The sequence below is a fragment of the Rhynchophorus ferrugineus genome, unplaced genomic scaffold, assembly GCF_030347505.1.
Source record: "Rhynchophorus ferrugineus isolate W39M unplaced genomic scaffold, kcgeb_rfMv2 rfM4, whole genome shotgun sequence".
NCBI lineage: Eukaryota > Metazoa > Arthropoda > Insecta > Coleoptera > Curculionidae > Rhynchophorus > Rhynchophorus ferrugineus.
Window position 1 is genome coordinate 22,730,157 of NW_027472583.1, and position 20,175 is coordinate 22,750,331.

General features: G+C 31.2%; 2 protein-coding genes across 4 annotated transcripts in view; one reads left to right on the top strand and one right to left on the bottom strand.

Annotated features, from left to right (window-relative positions):
* LOC143195562 (synaptic vesicle glycoprotein 2B) overlaps positions 1 to 18,028 on the bottom strand; it is a 52,685-nt gene extending 34,657 nt beyond the window's left edge. The window contains exon 1 of one of the 3 annotated variants that reach the window (XM_076402826.1): positions 17,654 to 18,028. In XM_076402826.1, coding sequence (XP_076258941.1) covers positions 17,654 to 17,768 — 115 coding nt within the window. In that variant the 5' untranslated portion in view covers positions 17,769 to 18,028. Of the gene's footprint in view, positions 1 to 17,636 lie in introns of all 3 variants that reach the window. The other 2 variants (XM_076402827.1, XM_076402828.1) reach the window with 2 other exon arrangements.
* Positions 888 to 10,352, top strand: lovit (loss of visual transmission). The gene is made up of 9 exons (XM_076402823.1): positions 888 to 1,303; positions 3,636 to 3,898; positions 3,957 to 4,169; positions 4,221 to 4,322; positions 4,376 to 4,599; positions 6,830 to 7,042; positions 7,111 to 7,241; positions 9,862 to 10,036; positions 10,095 to 10,352. Exons 1-9 carry the CDS (start codon positions 1,146 to 1,148, stop codon positions 10,317 to 10,319), a joined length of 1,704 nt encoding a protein of 567 aa, XP_076258938.1. The 5' UTR covers positions 888 to 1,145; the 3' UTR covers positions 10,320 to 10,352.
* Positions 18,029 to 20,175: the final 2,147 nt, after the last annotated feature.

Here is a 20,175-nt window from a genome sequence, read left to right on the forward strand (position 1 = left end):
GGCTATTTCTGTTTCGATGAAAAATATCAGTTTAGGCTAAGTAATCTTAAGTTCACAATGCCTTCAACCAAAAGACAATTATCATCATTGTTCTCCCCTATTTGAATCATCATAAGTGTATTCTGAATCTAAAAAGATCCCAACAATATTTATTATCTGTGGAAATTAAGCTTTAAACAACTTTTACAGAAAATATTTTTTTACATTATATAAATAGTTAGGCAAAATAGTCCAGGCAATCAAAAATATTCATTTCTTAATCATACATTTCATCTGTAGCTAACTGATTCAACCAACTATGTAACAGGTAATATGAATAATCAATTGTATATTTATTTTAGGTATAAATTAAGACGTATTAGTAAAGCTTTTCTTCAGGCGCTTCTTTTCAGACAGACTTCGAGAAAGCCGACTTGGTAAAATAGTACTTACATTTTGCACAGCATGAGTGTTTCTTTATTCATGTTTATAACTGTAAAATTTGTAAAGAACAGACGATATAACCATTGTAAGATCACTAACCAAATTGGCAAAAATCAGATGACTTCTAGGATATTAAGGGCTTAATTTCGAAGACGATGGTTCGAAGGGACCATGGATGGAAATCCAGGGTAAACTAAAGATTCGATTCCTAAATAATATGGTTGATAAAAAAAGATAATTTAAAGAAATAATGACATATTATTTTTTTACAGAAATATCGAATTTACAAAACAAAACAATAATTATACATTATCAATTTATTAAAAAAGGTATAATTTCACCATTATTAGACAAATAACGTACAATCGATTTAAATATATATCAATCATTGTCAACTTCTAACAGAAATCCTATCAACATTTATTTATTCCCCACCCAAGTTCAGAGATCATCATAAAATAAAACAGTTCCGTCCTAATAAAAAAAAGGAAACAGTTTTACTAGATTTACGAACAGCAATATCCTGTCTCCGTGCAGGGCGCAGGACAATGCGAAGGGATTATTTGTTGTCGTCGAAGCAAAGCGGCCGAACTGCACTTGTAAAGTTTCTCAAGAAGAAACAATAGCTGCGAGGTTGATATAGTCAGTCCGAACGTAATGAATCGATTCTCTTCCATGCGGTTAGTACAGTTCCTGTTAAAAGTTTGGTGAATCTGACCGATATGGTGGAAAAATTGCACGACTACCAAGGCCTGGTGGGCAGATGGCACGAGATTCGTGACAACATCAAAGAGAGAATCGCTGCTTGGAGGGATGGTACTTCACATCAACATCCAGTGTCAGAAAATGATTCTATGGAAGAATATACTCATATATTCAGGTAAAAAGTAACTTTCATGACTATAAGTATTGAATATATTGCAAATAACTACATTTACAAAAAAATGAATTAATAATAAAGTTGATTTATTTGATAATTATTTTATTAAATAGAATTACTCTAATTTTTATTGCCTCTTGATCTGATATATCTCGTAAATCTCACATCTGGAGTGTGGTAGGTAATTAAGAACTACTGAAACTATAAATCATAAAATTAATTTTTAATTGTGTGTAAAGCTGTAACTTCTGTTAGTACAAACAAAACAGCAGAACAAAAGAAGCAGTTCAAACACAAAAAGAAACTTCTTTATTATTAATTAACAATACATTTCGATTTATTATATGTTTTTATTTTTAAAATAAATGCTGCTGGACTGACAAATATTAACATATTTTGTTTAACATTCATTTTAAGCAATACCTTTACTTCTAACATGGAAAAGTATCAAAATATTATAAAAAACAATTTTTTCATAAAAAACTATATTTTCATTCTTCAAATTAAGAGAATGAGCGGTACTGAAAAAAATATCACTAAGAAGCAAGTCGAGAGCCGAGGACACTAACCAAGATTTCAAGTGAATATTGATTATATAGACTAATTTTTCTTCTTGCATTAGTATTTCAGAAATGTATTCAAGACGGAAAGTGCGGCTTTATCTACTGTTTCTATTAACTTTAAATTAGCTTTCAACTTGATTCGCTATGAGATGAGAGATTTCGATGAGATCGATTTCGGTCGATGAGAAATTAGTATATTAATGAAAACAACTATTAAATAATTTAAAATGTTAAATTTGATAAATTTGGCATTTGTCTACCTAAAATAGAAACTTCCCTTTAGAATTATTAGGTAATTGTGTATCATGATGTAAATGACAATGAACGCCCTGTAGAACCAAGAAAGTTCGAAAAAAAATTATTATGCGTCAACTTTTTTAAAATATTTATATGCGATAGGAAAGGTCGAAAATGAGAAAAAATCCATTTCCAACCAGCTTCGGCTTCATTATTTGTCAAACAAAAAACTGTTTTTGTGTGGATCTACTACGACAATCCGAAGTGCAATAAGTGATGATGATGATTTATTACGAGCTGTTAAGATCGAATGAAGCTGTTACTGAAGATGTCTACCGGCGTTAATTGAACAAGTTAAAGGACTTATTCCTGCTACAATGACCAGCAACAGCGAATGACAGGCCCAAACTCCTCTTGCATGACAACTGTCTGCCACACGTTACAAGAGTTGTAGAAGTATACACTCTTGTAACTCGAGTGAGAAGTTTTGTCACACCCAGCATACTTATCATCACTTTTTTACATTTATGCAGCATGACTTCGCTGACGTACCGCTTCAAAATTTTGAAAGTGCGAAAATAAATCGTAATTAAATAAAATGGTTGCATAACTGCAAAAATAATATTATTCTCTCGACACGGTATCGCGACGAACATATTTTAAAGTCTCCTTTTACAAACCAGGGGTTTATTTGGACTGGACCTACAGTTTAACATGGGCTCCGAACCACGCTCTTCGGCATTAAACCTACCGACTGGCCAGTGACTAACTTTAGAAAATATCCCAGAACACATCCGCTCTTACCCAGCCTGGTTACTGGCTTGGCTGGAAACATTTTCTTTGTCAGATTTTACACTCTTGCCTAGGACAATCACAAATATTAAACAATTACAAACATACATTTTACGAACATGCACCAGCAGGATTCGAACCCGCGACTATCATAACAGTAGGAGGACCGTCCTGTCGCCTTTACCACTGCGCCACCAAGCCTGCCGGAAAATATTTTGATTAATATTATATTGTATTGTATATATATTGTTATATTAAATCAATTTTCCGCAATAAATGCCTTTGTAAGGGAGAATAATCAGAATACATGCAAGCTCCTAATATATTATTCTCTTTATGTCACACCATTGGACTATATTTAATATTTTTAAAGATAACAATTTAACGTAATAATTTTTTCTCATTTTTTAAATACTTGACAATATTTCAATTGAAATAAATTTTTTATATATTCTTAGAGAAATTCAAATGATTTAGCATTATTTATATGTTTTTTAATTAAGAAGAATATTTATTATTAATTAATCATTTTATATGCTTCAAAATATAGTTTTATCTATATTATATTGTTGCAATAGTTTATTAAAAGTTGAACTATGGTTTTGCCAACAAACAAAAAAAGTAATTGATATATTAAAATATTTAAAATCAGAAGTACAACAGCAAACTTTAAATCCTGTATGTCATTGAATAATACCAACAACATTTTTCAGAAATATAGAGTACTACATATGTTTCAGACGAAAAACCAGAAAAGAACTAATACGAACATCTGCAGCTGTGATGGGCATCGAATTCTCGTATGCAGCCGAAACAGCTTTTGTTTCTCCAACACTGCTAAAGATCGGTGTTCAACACAGACACATGACGCTGGTGTGGGCGCTCTCTCCCTTGATCGGTTTCTTTGTAACACCAATTCTAGGCTCGCTCAGTGATGGTTGTAAGCTGAGAATTGGTAGAAGACGTCCATTCATCATTTGTCTCTCCATTGGAGTGTTATTAGGTAAGTTTTCTTAACCAGCTAAACTGGATTCAATAACTAAAGGTAATAATCATCGTAGGTCTGTTATTGGTGCCAAATGGGGAAGCTTTAGGATATATGATGGGTGATGAAGATCCCTCCTTATCATCACAAAATAGCAGCAAAACGAATCACACATCTTCACATCCATGGGGAGTGTTCTTTACAGTTTTAGGCACAGCTCTTTTGGATTTCGATGCTGATGCTTGTCAGAGTCCCTCCAGGGCATACTTACTAGACGTAACCCTTCCAGGTAAAGAGTGTTGAGAAATTTGAAATTGTAAATCTCAATATTTGATTGTAGAGGATCATGCCCGTGGTCTAAGTACGTTTACCATCATGGCGGGACTGGGTGGGTTTTTAGGATATGCTTTAGGAGGAATTAATTGGGATGTCACAGCTCTCGGTAAGTTAAAACAATAATGTCTAGTAACTTAACTATACCTGCATACTCAACAGGGGAGATGCTTGGAGGCCACGTTCGTGCAGTGTTTACCCTAATTACCGTTATATTTGTCATTTGTGTGTCGTATACGGTTACGAGTTTTAAAGAAATGCCCCTCGAGCTCTTCCAATATAAAATAACTCTAGATAGGATACAGGGGACTGAAAATAGAAGCTTTGAAAACGAAGAAGACAATCTGGAATTAGCCAATGAGAAAAATTATGGAACTCTTAACAAAGTAAGTCTTCATTCAGAAAATCAAGAAATATTAATTTTAGTTATTAATACTAACTTTGATGAAAAAATAATTAGTTTTTTAAGACACTTGAGAGAGTAGGGGGAATATACTACATATATAGACATTATTTAGCTGTATGAATTTACAAATTTACAATTCGATCTTAAAATTGTTTGAAAAATAAATATCTTTTGCGGATTCTGAAGAATCGGATGCAAAGTTTCAGAACATTCAGACAACCGAACAGATTTACAGTGATAACTGACAAAGAACACATTCGACAATTGCTATTCTATACGAATTTCAATACGATTTTTTTAAACACGGATATGAATTTGTAATCTTGTCGATATAAACATTTACAACATGGTGATTTCGAACCATGTGACTATGAATGGATGAAAAACTGAAAAACTAGAACATGACAACATTCAACCTCACATTCACACGACATTTTTTCACTCATTTACGAAAAAATACCCTTTTGAGCGTAGGATGGAAGGTTTTCCCGCATAACATTTGATCATTTTAAAGCAACTTCAGTGGATAAACAATACAAAATGATAAGATATGTACGTGGAATAGACAACGATTTTAACGTCTTCAAGTTCTTTTCGCTACGTCATTAGGATTGTAGAGATCAGTTTGAAATACATTTATTAAAATATCTAATAAAACTTAAAAAATTATCAATAACGTCATTAAACTATAGTATTAAAGGCAGATACAATACACTAAACTTGATAAACACAGTTTCCAACAACTTTACCCTTCACAAACCTCCACTGGATGAATTTCACATGACTTAACGAATAAAATATTTTTAACAAAATAATTGAACCAACTCGCTAAAAAGTAAAAAATAGTCAAACTTAGATTTTTAACACAAAAAAACCGTTTTATAATAAAATATGTACATAATAAACGTAGTAATAACTAAATAAATATAAACAAAATACTTATGTAATCTATCTACTACACGTATTTTATATTCTACTATATACACGCAATTTAGCTTAATACCTACCTAATCTACCTATATCTATTTACCTCTTTACAATATTATTTTAACTACTACCAACTGATTAATTTGAAGTCAGTACCGAACAACCAATTAGATTTGTTTTGTTCGTAAGTTAATTTAGTGTGCATGTCACAAAATTATATTATTATTTTTGTATTGTTTAGGCTCGGCACAGGCTTCAAAAAAAGTAGAATATAAAATACTTATAGTAGATAGGTTAAATAAGTTTTTTGTTTATTTTCATTTAATTATTACAACGATTATTATGTACATATTTTATTTTAAAACTTTTTTTTTGTGTTAAATAAGTTTGATTATTTTTTTACTTTTTAGTGAGTTCTTTATATATTTTTAAGGAGTCGGTTTAGTTTTTTTGTTAAAAATATTTCATTTGTCTCTCTTTAGTATTGTATTACAATGGATAGTCCAAGCAAAAGTACCGTATGGGGAAAAATAGGACCAAAAGAACAATGATTGAAAATAAGGGACGTTTCAGGCCCTGGGTTCCGTTACCTAATCTAGGGGAATTGACAAACATTCCAATTAAACTGTAACAAAAAAAGTTGCTGCCCTGTTGGGAATCGAAAGAATCTCCGACCTCCGCGTGTAATCTCAACGTTCTAACCATTACACCATATAAACAGTTGGTCACAATGTGTCTATGACGTTTCATAGGATTTTGTTAGTGCTTAAAAAGCAAACTGATTTTTACACTGAACTGCTTCCAATATTTCTTCACATAAGTTCAGCAATAATATGATAAACCAATATCTGATCATTTTATATAAAAAATATGTCAATACATACATGTACATGACTTTGAAATTTGAGGTTTTCCTTCGATTTCCCCCCTTCCCCCATCAAATCCTAACTTGGTTCCAATTGGACCACCGACCACCTCGGAAGTGCACTATTTCGAATAAAAAAAGAATTTTGAAAATTTGTCCATAATTGTTGGAAAAATCGGCGAACATAAATTCGATGTGACTCTCAAATAATCCTAAAAGCATATGTATAAATGCGTCTCCAATTTTTTCTTAACAAAACCTGCAAAAATCATTAGTATCTATTTACGTCATATAATATATTTTTACTAAAATTAAAAGTAGATGATCATCGTTATCGTATTTTCTTGACTTGACATTAATTATGAAGATAAAACTGAAGATTTAATTATATATAATTGATGTATTCACATTTTTACAGGAATCAGACATAGAATCTGCTGACGAACCAAGACTAAGTCTAACGCCAGACCCAAATGCCTCGCTAAGACATTATCTAAAAAGCATCGTGTATATGCCCTGGTCGATACGGATCCTATGCGTGACCAATCTTTTCTGTTGGATGGCTCACGTCTGTTACTCGTTATATTTTACCGATTTTGTTGGAGAAGCAGTATTTAATGGTGATCCACAAGTAAGATATGGCGTTTATGGAAATAAGAATTTATTTTCAAACTTTATATTAACACAGTGTTATTTAAGGCATCAGAAGGAACTGAATCTAAGGAGAGCTACGAATCTGGAGTTCGTTTTGGTTGTTGGGGAATGTCCATGTACTCACTGTCTTGTGCATGTTATTCCACCATCATCGAAAGTTTAATTTCGAAATTTGGGTAAGCGTTAATACAACAAGTAGCACTTAGTATTTACTCACAGAGCTATATGCTATTATATGTATCACTTATTCGTGCTGAATTGGCCTCACCTAAATTATCACATCATATATGCTCAGTAAAATCTAAATTTACAAATGAATTTACTACTGTTCTGTTCACTAGTTGGTTTGATGTTTTAGTGCAATCGCATATCTGCACCCCATAAGTCGAACTTGGCTTTATAATTAACTGATAAAACAATCTTTTTGTATTTATGTCTAGGGGTGTCTTCCGACTAACCAGTACAGTTGATTTTGTGTCTAATCAATGTAATAGTCTAACAATGTAGTTATTGCAATCTGCTCTGCTTTTTGATTAACATTATGTTTCCAATTTAACCTACAATCGATTTTGATGCCGAGGTATTTAGCTGATTCTGCTTGATGAATCCGGTATTCGGCAAGTGATATAATTAGGATTTTGTCATTTCATTGCAACTCAAAATTAACATGGATAGATTTATACCTTAGGGCGCTTCAACTGAAATAGGTTTAAATATTGATAATGCCCCTTCATGCGAGACGAGAGAAATTTTCTCTCGAAAGGATATGATTCCAGCAGCTGACAGTAGTGCCGCTGTAGCAATTTGCTCATTTTGAAAGGCTTGTGAGATGTCCGGGAATATTTCAGGGCAATATTTCTTTTCTTCAAGTGTCTTTGCAACAATCACTTTGACTCTGTGCACTTGGTCAATTTTTGAGTGATGATTTCGAAATCCAAACTGAAAATCGGGCATGTAATTTTTGCAATAGTTTTTGTTTTCACTGTCCGGTTATTAAACGCCTTAATAAACTCTACAGTTGATACATATCACTTAATATATTTTTTGTATATCATATTTTCATTGAATTTCATGTATACATCGATCAGTATCGAAAGCAGAATGAAAATCAATAATAACGACAATCGCTTGCTTTTCAGATCTAATGAATAAATTCCTACTTAAACTCGCGTAATGCGAAAATATTATCCACACAGCTACGATTCCCTGAACTAAATCCTGCCTGCTGTTCTCGGTTTATTTATTTATTCGCGAGTTCATTGCAATATCCTTTGTTTAATTATTATAAACACTTTTTGACAATATTGACTAAGTCTTTCTTTTTTCATTATTTAAAAAATTATTAACATTTTCCCTGTTGATGGTGCTCTCTCTGTCAAATTTTCAATTGTAAAAATAATAAAATAATGTTTTACAGGCTTTCATCATTTCTGGTATCACTTGGTCGACTTCACCGTTCATTGTTGACTTGTCATCAGAAAATAAAGTTTCTGGAATACCAAATGTTGGCGGTGCTGTTAAACCCTGTGGTTGGACATGATTGTAAAACTGCATCAAAAGCATAGAAAAGTTTATCGTGTGTAGATTTATATTCTATTCAATAAAGCAGCCAATACACGTCATCAAAATTAATGACGTCAGCACTTCTGATTTTTACCACATTAAATTTTCTGTTTTAAAACGTTTGCCGGTTTGTAGCCTCTAATTATTATTACTAATATTTTGAAAAATGTTGTAGACATTTGACCAGATGGTCGACCAGTACCAATACAAATTTAATTTTATAGACTAATTTGGTTAGATATTCCGACGCATCAGAGAGAATTTTGTCCCTGAAATTTTACATTTTTCATTTGAATTTGACATTACACTCGATGTCATCTATGACGTGCATTCATTGGTATTGGAAGGATGATACTACTAAGCCTAAATGTTAAATTAGTCACTATTCACATCGATATTGACCTCTTGTAATACCAATACAATTAACAAATATTTCAAGTATTTGTTTTTCCATTTCCTCAAAATCTTAATGAACGATAGAGATATTGTTGACAGATATTGCAAAGCTGTTCAAGTGACAGAAATATATATGTCACTTGAATCTAAAATTCTTTCTGATATGAATTTCGCAAGTATCTCCCCTTCTACATAGTTGAGCTTCGAAAGAAACTAGGAATTAATCACGAATGAGGGAAATGGCAATAGGCGTAAACCATTGCTATTCATTTCCCCATAGTCATACTTTTTAAGAACCTCTTCCTAGAAATTTCTGGATGAACAGTTAAATCTCCAGCCAAAATGAACAAGTTTCTAACTAATCTAAAAGATTTGAAAAATAATCTAGGTTTATTATTTTATAAGCTTAAAGGTAATGAATTAACAAAAATTATATAAAATATATTCTGTGTTTCCAATACGAATTCTTGTGTTTATATCGTTCCAATTGTACAAAATTGACAATTTTTCGTGCTACAACCTCAAAAATACACACTGATTATTAATTTACCAGCTTCTCAAGTACTCTAGTATTTTGTTGCTTCGAATGATCAAATGACATTATTCATTCTTTAAGTCCATTTAATTGGCTATTAAAACACCATAAGTAAATACAAAAATCAACAAACTGTATTTAATAACAAATAATAAATATCTTCGATCATATTAAACGATACATTAATTATATTAATATCACTGTACTTATGTACGTAAAAGCTCTTACAAAATTCAAAAGGCACTTATATATTACACATTTTTCAGATAATATCAATTTTTTAATAAACTGTATTATTTCAGAGCAAAAAGAGTTTATGTCGGTGGACTTTTGACATATTCAGTAGGAATGGCCCTTATGGCTTTGGTGAAAAACAAAGTTGGAGTGATTCTCTTCAGCTGGACGGCCGGTGTTATGTATTCAACATTATTTACCATGCCATATCTATTAATAGCTCATTATCATGCCAAATCTATGGTAAATATGTCAATAATATATTAACGTAGTATACAAAACCGTTTCAAATCAATTTCAGTTTGACACGACTCAAAATGAAGATAGTCCCAACCAGATCAGAGGATTAGGTACAGATGTCGCCTTGGTTTCCAGTATGGTATTTCTCGCTCAATTTATTCTCTCACTCTGTATGGGTACCATCGTTTCAATGGCGGGTACCACCACCGCCGTGGTCAGCGTTGCTTCAGGACTGGCATTCTGTGGAGCAATAGCAGCCACTCAAGTCATGTATTTGGATCTTTAATAACCAGTTAATTTAAAAAATGTCGAGCAGAAATTAGTGGTCTTATTTATATGTCCTTATGTTGATATTATCGATAATACTGATACCAGACAAGATATGTCTTATTAACGTTCGTTATGTATTAATAATTTATGTGATATAAGCATTTCATAACCAGATCTAGAGTCTCCTTAATTTTATATAGTATTTTAAATCGTGACGTACAAACGGTCTCTTAAATTATTAGTGTTAATTAGTTCATAATTGGCATTAGATTGGCTATGTAAAAGCCAAGTGTTAATAATTGTTTTAACAATATTTAATTTAATTACTTGTAGTATATTTTTGTTAAATTATTGATTGATTCTTATTATTATTGAGATATGTAGTAAATTATATATAATTTTATCGTAAAGTAGAAAGTACGCTGTCCATTTAAATTTAATGAAAAAAAAAGACAAAACAAAGTAAAAGCAACATTATATATGTATGTATTTCAATTAATAGAATATATATAACAATTACGCATCAGCCAAATATAACTATAAAGTATTTATTTTAATTGACAATAATTTAATTTTAAAAAAATATCCTGAAATTTATAATATTCCGCTTGGCTATGAGGGGCAACAATCTCTGTCTGATCTGCACTACCAATAATTCAACAATAAAAGCAAAAGTATCTGGAGCATTTGTTGATTAATATCTAAAGCATTGCTGGATGGATGCTAAGTTTTAAAAACAAGAATTAAAAAAATTTGTAATAAGATTACAACACGACAAGTATTAAAAGTAATAATCATTTAAATGTTACAACCATTTGAATAAATCAAACGAAATTAACGGCAATTTTATTATTCTTTATAAATAATTATTCTCATAACAACATTATTTAGCAGCATAGAGTGACTTATTTCTAACATATATTTTCTACCATTTTATAATAAATCTTATAGGTCTTACGGCAAAGTTAATGTAGGACTATCAATTTAAACTTGCAATATGTTTATAAATAATGTTTAATAAATAAAAATAAAATATGTCGTTAAGAAATTTATAGTTATAAATAATATCAGGTGAGCTTTCTAGTCAAGGGATGGTTGACTCCGAATGTCAATTCCAAACAATGTTTAACAAAATATAATCTAATAAAATCGAATTTTCGTGCCATCTCTCCGTTTGTCTTAATTTCTTACATCACCGTCAAAATAAGCTTACACTATTCATAAGTAAGTTACAAAATTAATATCTTCCAACTATCTACCTTTTAGTTCCGTTCCGTTTAATATCAAATTAAAATTATACTTATTACGAATCGACCTTGTTATGAAACAATATAAAACTTATGACATGATAATCTAGTGTTCAGTATATACAGTGAATATTTAAAAGCACAAATCGCTATATGAACATGAAACTTAACTGGCTGGACAGAAAACCTGGAAATATCCAGCCCAGTTCACTTATAGTTTTATTTAATTCATGAACGATGTTCTTTTTATCGCCAAAGCTCTCTCTGCTGGAACTCCACCCAGGTCAAAAACCCGTCTCAATCAAGTGCACCCCATTAAACCCGTGGAAACCACGCAAAACTAGACCGGAGACCCATTTATCGTTTCGCATTTTATCCAGCTAGCATAACGCAAACAAGATATATTAAGGTCCAATATTATTTACGTTTCCATATTAGAATATTATATGACAAACGGAGAAAAATAAATTAATTTATCACTCGGACGCGCTATAAGAAATATTTCCTTGTAATCCAGGACGTATATTATAATCACAAATTACTGATATTAAAAATCTCAACCTGTTGCATCAAATCCTTTTTGAAAATCTATTAATTTTGGAGACGTTAATGAAAAGATAACATGTCAATTGAAAAGTCCCCGGCCTACCATAGTAAAATACATTTTTTTGGCAAATTTTTTTTTATTCAATATATCCCTTAAAGGGTGATACACTGATTATAGCGACCCTCCAACTTTTCGATACCATTTTTGTAGTACCATTTGTCCTTTACTTCAAAATAGGCTTCAGTTTCGGCGATCACCTCTTCATTCGACGAAAATTTCTTCCCAGTGAGCATCCTTTTGAATCTAAGAACAGAAAATAGTCGTTGGAGGCCAGATCTGGAGAATATGGTGGAGGGGGAAGCAATTCGGATGCCTATTCATGGATTTTTGTCATCTTTTTCACTGACTTGTGACACGACGCATTGTCTTGGTGACGCAGCATTCTTTTTCTTCAAGTGCGGCCGTTTTCGGCGATTTCGTCCTTCAAATGATCCAATAACGCTATGTAACGCTGTTGATGGTCCTTCCTTTTTCAAGCTAGTCAACGAAAATTATTCCATGCGCATCCCAAAATATAGACGCCATAACCTTGCTAGCTGTTCGAGTTCATCTTGTGCAAGAAGGTTTATTTTTTTTGTGCAGGAATTTGGAAAGTTTATGGATAAATACTTCTATACTATCATTATTAGTGAAAATGTTAAGAATCAATGCAAGAAACTGTTAAACAACCTAACTTAAGCATTAAATTAGTTATTTTTGGAATTAGTATTATTATATTATTCAATGAATATAGACGCTAATCATAAATCTCTTAAAATTGTATTTCCACACTCATCAATTTTGTTGTTTAATATAATGAAATTTATTGCACGAAAACCCAGCTTAATATCTCAAAGAATTTTCAGGCAGCTTAGCAGTTGACGAATCAACTGTTACTAGATGTTTCTGTGCAATTGGAAGCATCCAAAAGCAGAGAAAATTGCTACAACACGAATTGACTGCAATATATATATATATACTATATAAATAATTTCAAACATCGTAGCTTCATTTCCTTCGGGTGAAAAGAAATGTTTTATATAACGTATGTTATTATAACTGACATGAAACAGTGGCTCTACTATGATAATGGGATGATAAAAGGTTTGTCCATTACAACATATTCGAAACCTAAGTTTGTACTCTGTGTTCAATACCAGTCAAAATTACAATCAAATACAGCTTTTTATTAAAATTTTAGGCATTGTTTCATCGCTATAAATGGGATTTTCCTATATGCCATAACAATAAACTCTTCTATTATTATTTCCCATTGAAGCAATTAAATGTAAAATGTCGTACAAAAGTAACGGAGTTCTTTAGATAGGTCCCACACTATAAACAACAGTTTCTAAAACAAGTGAATTAAAGCTCAATTTTTTTCAACTTTCTTAACCCTCTCAATTTCAAGTCTCCGCCAGATTTCGCTTCGTTTGATTCTAGCTGTTTTTGCGCAGTAAAAACGATTAATGAAATAAGTATATTTATAATACATGTAGTATATTAAGTACGTATATTCACACTGAAAATAAAATTATAACTAAAAATCCGCCGCCGAAAATATTTATTTATTGTAGGATTGGAAGTTCTAACTAGAATTAGTTAATGTTGATAAAATTTCAACTCACGTCGGTAGTTGACAAACGACACGCATAAAAACCAATATACAGACTTTGCAAGTTTTGTTATTAAAAGATGAAAACCATGATAGAAATTGATTGATTTATAATTATTATTATAGCTAATTATGTTATGTATTAACCTTGTATTATAACAGATTTTCTAATTCCCCGTAGGAAAATTCATAAACTATGGACATTGTGGAAATGTTACTTATTAAAATATTCTATTTACATAGATCAACTCATCAAAGTTCATCAAAGGACATAGTTTTACTTTTAACAAGGACTACCATAGTTTCAAGATTTCCATTACGTGTGTAATGATGAAGTTTTGCTGTTATAATATACTGCAAGAACACATGTGATAATACATGTATACCTTCGGATATTATCATATAATCATCAAAAATAGATCATTATAATATTACCATCACCATAATGCGAGCTCACAAAACAAAGTAATGATTATTTAGATTCCTGATGTCCAGATTTCGCATTCGCCGTTTTTCGATATCCCAAAATATAAAAAGAAAGATAACACATTTTAAATTTTGCAGTTTATCGTTGTATTTTAACATAATGAAGCTGAGAAAAATGTTGATTTGATGAAAAATAAAAAACGAATAATATATTTCTAATAATGGCCTCGATATTTTCGACTAATAGCTTTAATAAAAATAAATTATATAAAGCAATATACCAAATTCAAGTAAGTGTTTGGTTTTGTCTTGTGATTTATTATCATGTAACTGTAAAACAATGATTTTACATTAAATATATTACTACAGTAAGTACTTCAAATACGTAACTACCATGCCAACTTTCTTTTTATTTAACAATTTCAAAATACCATATAAAATAAAACAAAAATCTGACAATACTTAAAGTTTAAAAACATAAATTATAAAATACATACAAATAAAGTAATCGCTATCCACTAATCCCTACCATTATGACCTTTTTTCATAAAATAGAATTGAGATTTAATAAAAAATTTAATAAAAACCAAGTAATTACATCTAGAGAGTTGAATTTTAATCTGGATAAGAATAATTTTGCAATAAAATATGTTGATTACCTCCTGCTTTTTTGCTTCTTCATAAAACTAGAAATATGAAACGGGCTATCAGCTATCGATCGAAATAAGAGCAGATTATCGTGAATTTAGCAACATATGGCTCATGTAGCAAAATTAATGACATTTATGTTTCTGTAACTATCGCTTTTCTCTCAGCTCTCGATCCAAACAAATCAATTGCAATATATACCGATTTCCCATGATTATTTCATTGGGTTTTAGTACTTCGGCCTTCTGAGATGTTCTTTGTTATCAACATAAAAATAATTTTCGTTCTTGGAATCATTCAGACCGCATTAACCGAATTATGATCATTTCAATATGATCATGAAATATGATTTCACGAATTATGGTGCCACATTAAGTATCTCAGATTGTTAATTAAGTAATTAGATCAATACAAACTTAATTTGGAGGAAAGAACTAAACCCGGCGAATAAGCTAAATTGTTGGTCCAATAGCTTACCAGAGATAAAGATACCGGCATCCCAAAATACAAAAATTTTCTTAAGCAAATATTTCGAAGGAGAAGTATCTCGTTGACATCACTCCTTAACCCGTTGTTTTTATTCAAGATTACGGTAACAGACCCAAGTCTCTTTCATAATTAACGCAGAAAATTACTTTAATTATTCTAAAGTTAAATTTGAAATTGAATTATGTTTTTCTAAATGAAGAAGTATTAAAATGGCATTAAAAGTTCTGCTCCACTATTAATATATTTATGGCACTCTGCAGACTGATTAAATAAGTCAGTATCTAAACTGATCTCAAATTTTAACCTATAAAAAAGTGTTTATCGCTATTATGTTATGAAATCTTACAGGTTTAACAGAATAGCAATTTTATAAAATATGTATGTAATCGATCTGTAATATAATTTTCTATCAAATAACTAAAATAATTCACAATCATTCACACATAATAATGAAAATTTTCATATAATAACAATGCACTGCTATAGAAATATGATTTGGTTTGATAAGGATAGTGCTCACATATCCTAGACTAAATATATACTTATTAACACAAATATAATAAAATGTTATTTATTAAAATTTCTTTAATTACTCTATTTTAATAAATAGAATATTAGTGGTACGCATTATATGAAATTATATTTCAAATAGAAAACTATATTATTAGAATTAAATCAATACAAAACCTCAGCTATATATATGTACCGATCTATAACATAAAGATGCATCAGTTTTTTACTCCAATTAGCCACGCCCATTTCAACATAAAAAGCTGGTCTTCATAAAAATCATTAATTTTACCAGATTGAGAGATTATAAAACTTTAATATAGTATATGATAAAATAAAATTATATATCATATAAAACACGCCCATATTATGAAACGTTCCTTATGGTAAAAAAAACCTGGATCCTTCCTGGAGGAAGTCATACTAAAACCTTCTATAAATGACAAGTCTGAGTACTAAATCCGGCGAATAAGCTAGATTCACTAATTTCAACGATGACGTTTTCAGTTCAATGATTTTCTGCATCCGTTCAGTTGATTCAGTTTGATCCAATAGGTGGTAACCTATAAGGTATATCGGCATCTCAAAATACAAAAGGTTTCTTGAACGAATTTTTGAACATGAATTCGCTTCGAAACTGGAGAATTTAGTTTACACCACTCCTTAACCCGTTGCTTTGGTTCAAGATCATGGTAGTAGATTCAAATATCTTCCATAATGACAAATAAACGGAAAAAATTATTACACACATTTTAAAATTAATTTTCAAAATAAACTATGTTCTTGTGAATGAGAAAGCATTAAACTGGAGTTAGCTGTTATATTAAATGTTCTACTGATAAAAAGCACTGTTGTTGTGTTTATCATTATGAAATTATGAAATCTTCATTTCTAAATGATTTAACAGTATTGGGAATTTATAACATGGGTATATAAACAATCTTTAAAATAATTAGCTACCAAATAATATAGCCAGTCAACAATTCAGCCTTATAATAAATACATTTTCTAATATAAAGAAATAGAATAGAAGAAAAATAATTAAAAATACTTCGTTAAAATTTGCTTACAAAAAAAAGATTTCAATAAAAATATGACTAATCAGAATATTTTAACATATTTAATCCATAGAGTAGATTTTGATCAATAATAAGAACGAAATCCACGTTTGACTAAATATATATTTAATACCACAAATATAGTAACATATGCTTTATTAAAATAAATTAAATTCTATTTTAACCCAATAGAATACTAGTAGTACGCATTAAATAAAATTGTCTTTAAAAAAAGAACTAAATATTACTTAACAATTAGATCAATACAAAGCCTCAGCTATATTTATGTACCCATCTATAAAATAAAGATGCATCAGTTTATTACTCCAATAACCACGCCCATTTCATCATAAAAAGTTGTTCTTCGTAAAAATCATTAATAGGGGTAGAGAAATTATAAAATTCTAATAAATAATATTTGAACAATATATAAGTACAGTGAGGTTAGCATGTATTCAATAAATATAAAGTACATTCTTGGATGACAAAATCTCTATACAGTATATATTATAAATTATATAGAACACGCCCGTATTATGGAATATTTCTGATGATAAAAAATATGGATCCTTCCAGGAGAAGATCATAAATATCATCAAATAAATCTAAAAGCATTTGGGTTAAAATGCAGTTTTATCTCTATACAAGGCAAGCACGTAAAGACTCAGGTAAAGCGTAATTTGTCGATTTGTTTTAGCTCCGTATGACTGAAAGCACAAACAGAACAAAAAAAACTTTAAGGATATCTGCTTACATGCTATATTCACTGACCATCGTCTGGTGGTTGAAGTACGTCTGCATCGAATGGTGTGCAAATTTTAATGATAATGTCGGAGCCGGCCCATGCTACGGCCGATTTCACGTTCTTCTCATCGGCCTTGATCATCACTGTTCCGGTGAAGGGCGAAATCACTACAACTGCGCGTCAGTATGGTTCCACACGCACGGTATGGTTAGGAAGCTGAATTCTCTGTACGGTGCAAACCAACGTCTCGCATGCCGTCGGTCACCAGACAATAGAGCGTGCCGAGAAGAAGGATTAGGTGGGCGACGATGCAAATAGCGGGAAAAATTCAAATGACGCTCCGAGGAAGATGGGAACGGACGGACCGAACAACGGCTAGTTCGCGATTATCGATATGTGGAAAATTAAGGCCGGGAATGGCTAAAAATAATGTTTTCGGGACGGACATGCAACTGGCGCACCGGTTCGAACCGGAAAGGTCGCCGTCTATGGAAAATTTCCCTTTGAGATTGTTCCAAGACTGCATTTCGCTTTTATCCACAACAAAACTGTCGCTCCGTTTTACAAGTAACGAGGCACGTTTTTTTATTTGTTCTGTCCCGTCTAAATGCACCGAAAAGTAAAAATACAAAAGGTGCCTACTAATACCAGTACAAACATATCATTACAAACAAATGTTTTCGATGGCAAAATGTACTCAAAAAGAAAACAGAACAAAACTCTCCATAACCTCAAAATCAAATCATAACCTCAAACTTAAATATTTCAATATCTTGTACTATCACAAGAGTTTACGGTTACGGTTTATTGAACCCAAAAATCACAGTCTAATTATTGTAAAACCTATCGCTCGATGTTGCCACTTCTTATAAATTATACGTATATTTGATGAATATAGTATGAATATTAGGCTTATAAATTAGTTATGCCTTTTTTTAATTTGAAGCTTTATTGTGAAAATAGGTAGGATGTATTTTATTCCAAATACTATCCATTGAAAGCTGTTACTTATTACCATCTTTCAGACAATTTATATATTCAGTCCCAAAACAATTATGTATCTTCTAAGGCTATCCACGAATCATTCCATTTTTTAGAATATTTATCAGAAGTGAAGCGCTGCTTAAAAAGGTTACAACTCATATGTCGAAACAAGTAGTAATAAAAAAAGCAAAGTCTGGAGAATACAGCTGGTGGGGTGAGACGTCCCATCTTAATATTTTCAAGCATATTTTGCTTGTTTTGCAATATGTGATCGAATTTTTTCATACTGAAGAATAACATGATTATATATTTGCCTATATTACGCCAGTTTTTCGCACAGTGCTCGACACAAACGTATAAATTGTAATCGATAGCGATCCTTATTAATGGTTTCATCGAGTAATGCCTGTCCAAAATGTTTTTTGTCTTCGGTATTAAAATCACCATTTTTAGAAAGTCGAAACTAGTATTCACATGTTGAAATAGATGAAACATGGTTGACAGAAGCTTCACTCAGCATTCAATCACCTTTAGCCGCTTACTTCTTAAAGTTGAAGTATATCACAACAGTCCAATTCCTGAAAATTATACTGCGCAACATTGCCATTTCTTGTAAATAGTACGAATATTTGAAGAATATAATATTAAGATTAGGCTTATAAATTAGTTTTAAAGGATTTTTTTTAATTTGGAGCTTTATTATGAAAAATCGGGAAAATATATTTTATACAAAATATTGGCCATTGAATAACCCTTACTATGACTCATCTTTCAGGAAATTTATGAATTAAATCGCAAAAGAACTATCTGTATCTTTTAAGTCGACCCAATTTTTAGTTTCTTCATAAGAAGTGAAGCGCTGCTTAGACAGGTCGTAACGCATATGTGGGAATAAGTGGTAATCAGAAGGGGCAAGATCTGGAGAATACAGCAAGTAGAGTAACGCTTGCCATTTTATTGTTTCCAAGTATGTCTTCACCAGTTTTGCAACAATGGACGAGCTTTGTCATGCTCAATAATAACATTGCTGTGTCTTTGCTCATATTCCGACCGTTGTTAGTGCAGTGCTCGACTCACACGCATCAATTGGTGTCAATAACGATCGCCACTGTCCAGTATTGACATGTTGAAATGGATGAAGACAGAGTTCGATAACTTTCAGCCGTCTTTTTCGTCAAATAAAAGTAAATAAGTAAAACTTTCCACAAATGAGACTCGGTACAAATTGAAACATTTTTTATGCACTGAAATTAATCGTGAATTTTTTGTCCACACTTCGATGAAATGAGACATACTGTAAGAAAAGTGAAGCCTATGAGTCAGACTCAAGATGAAATTGGTTACAAATGTAACCGATGCGATTTAATACACAGTATCGCCATTTGTTGAAAATCTTTTAAGTTAACTAAAGTTAACATTTCTTGGTACTATCTTCATCTTCTATAAGATATTAAATATAATAAAAGAACCTATAAACATATTGAATGAAAAAAAAGCAATATTTAATAACAAATGTAATTCAATATAAATCAGTATATAAATCTGGTAAAAACTGCCGAATATT

Excerpts from the sequence above, each read along its gene's own strand:
- lovit (XM_076402823.1), top strand. The coding sequence starts at position 1,146 with ATGGTGGAAAAATTGCACGACTACCAAGGCCTGGTGGGCAGATGGCAC. Across the intron at positions 4,600-6,829 it reads ATTATGGAACTCTTAACAAA|GAATCAGACATAGAATCTGC; the intron begins GTAAGTCTTCAT and ends ACATTTTTACAG. Across the intron at positions 7,242-9,861 it reads AGTTTAATTTCGAAATTTGG|AGCAAAAAGAGTTTATGTCG; the intron begins GTAAGCGTTAAT and ends GTATTATTTCAG.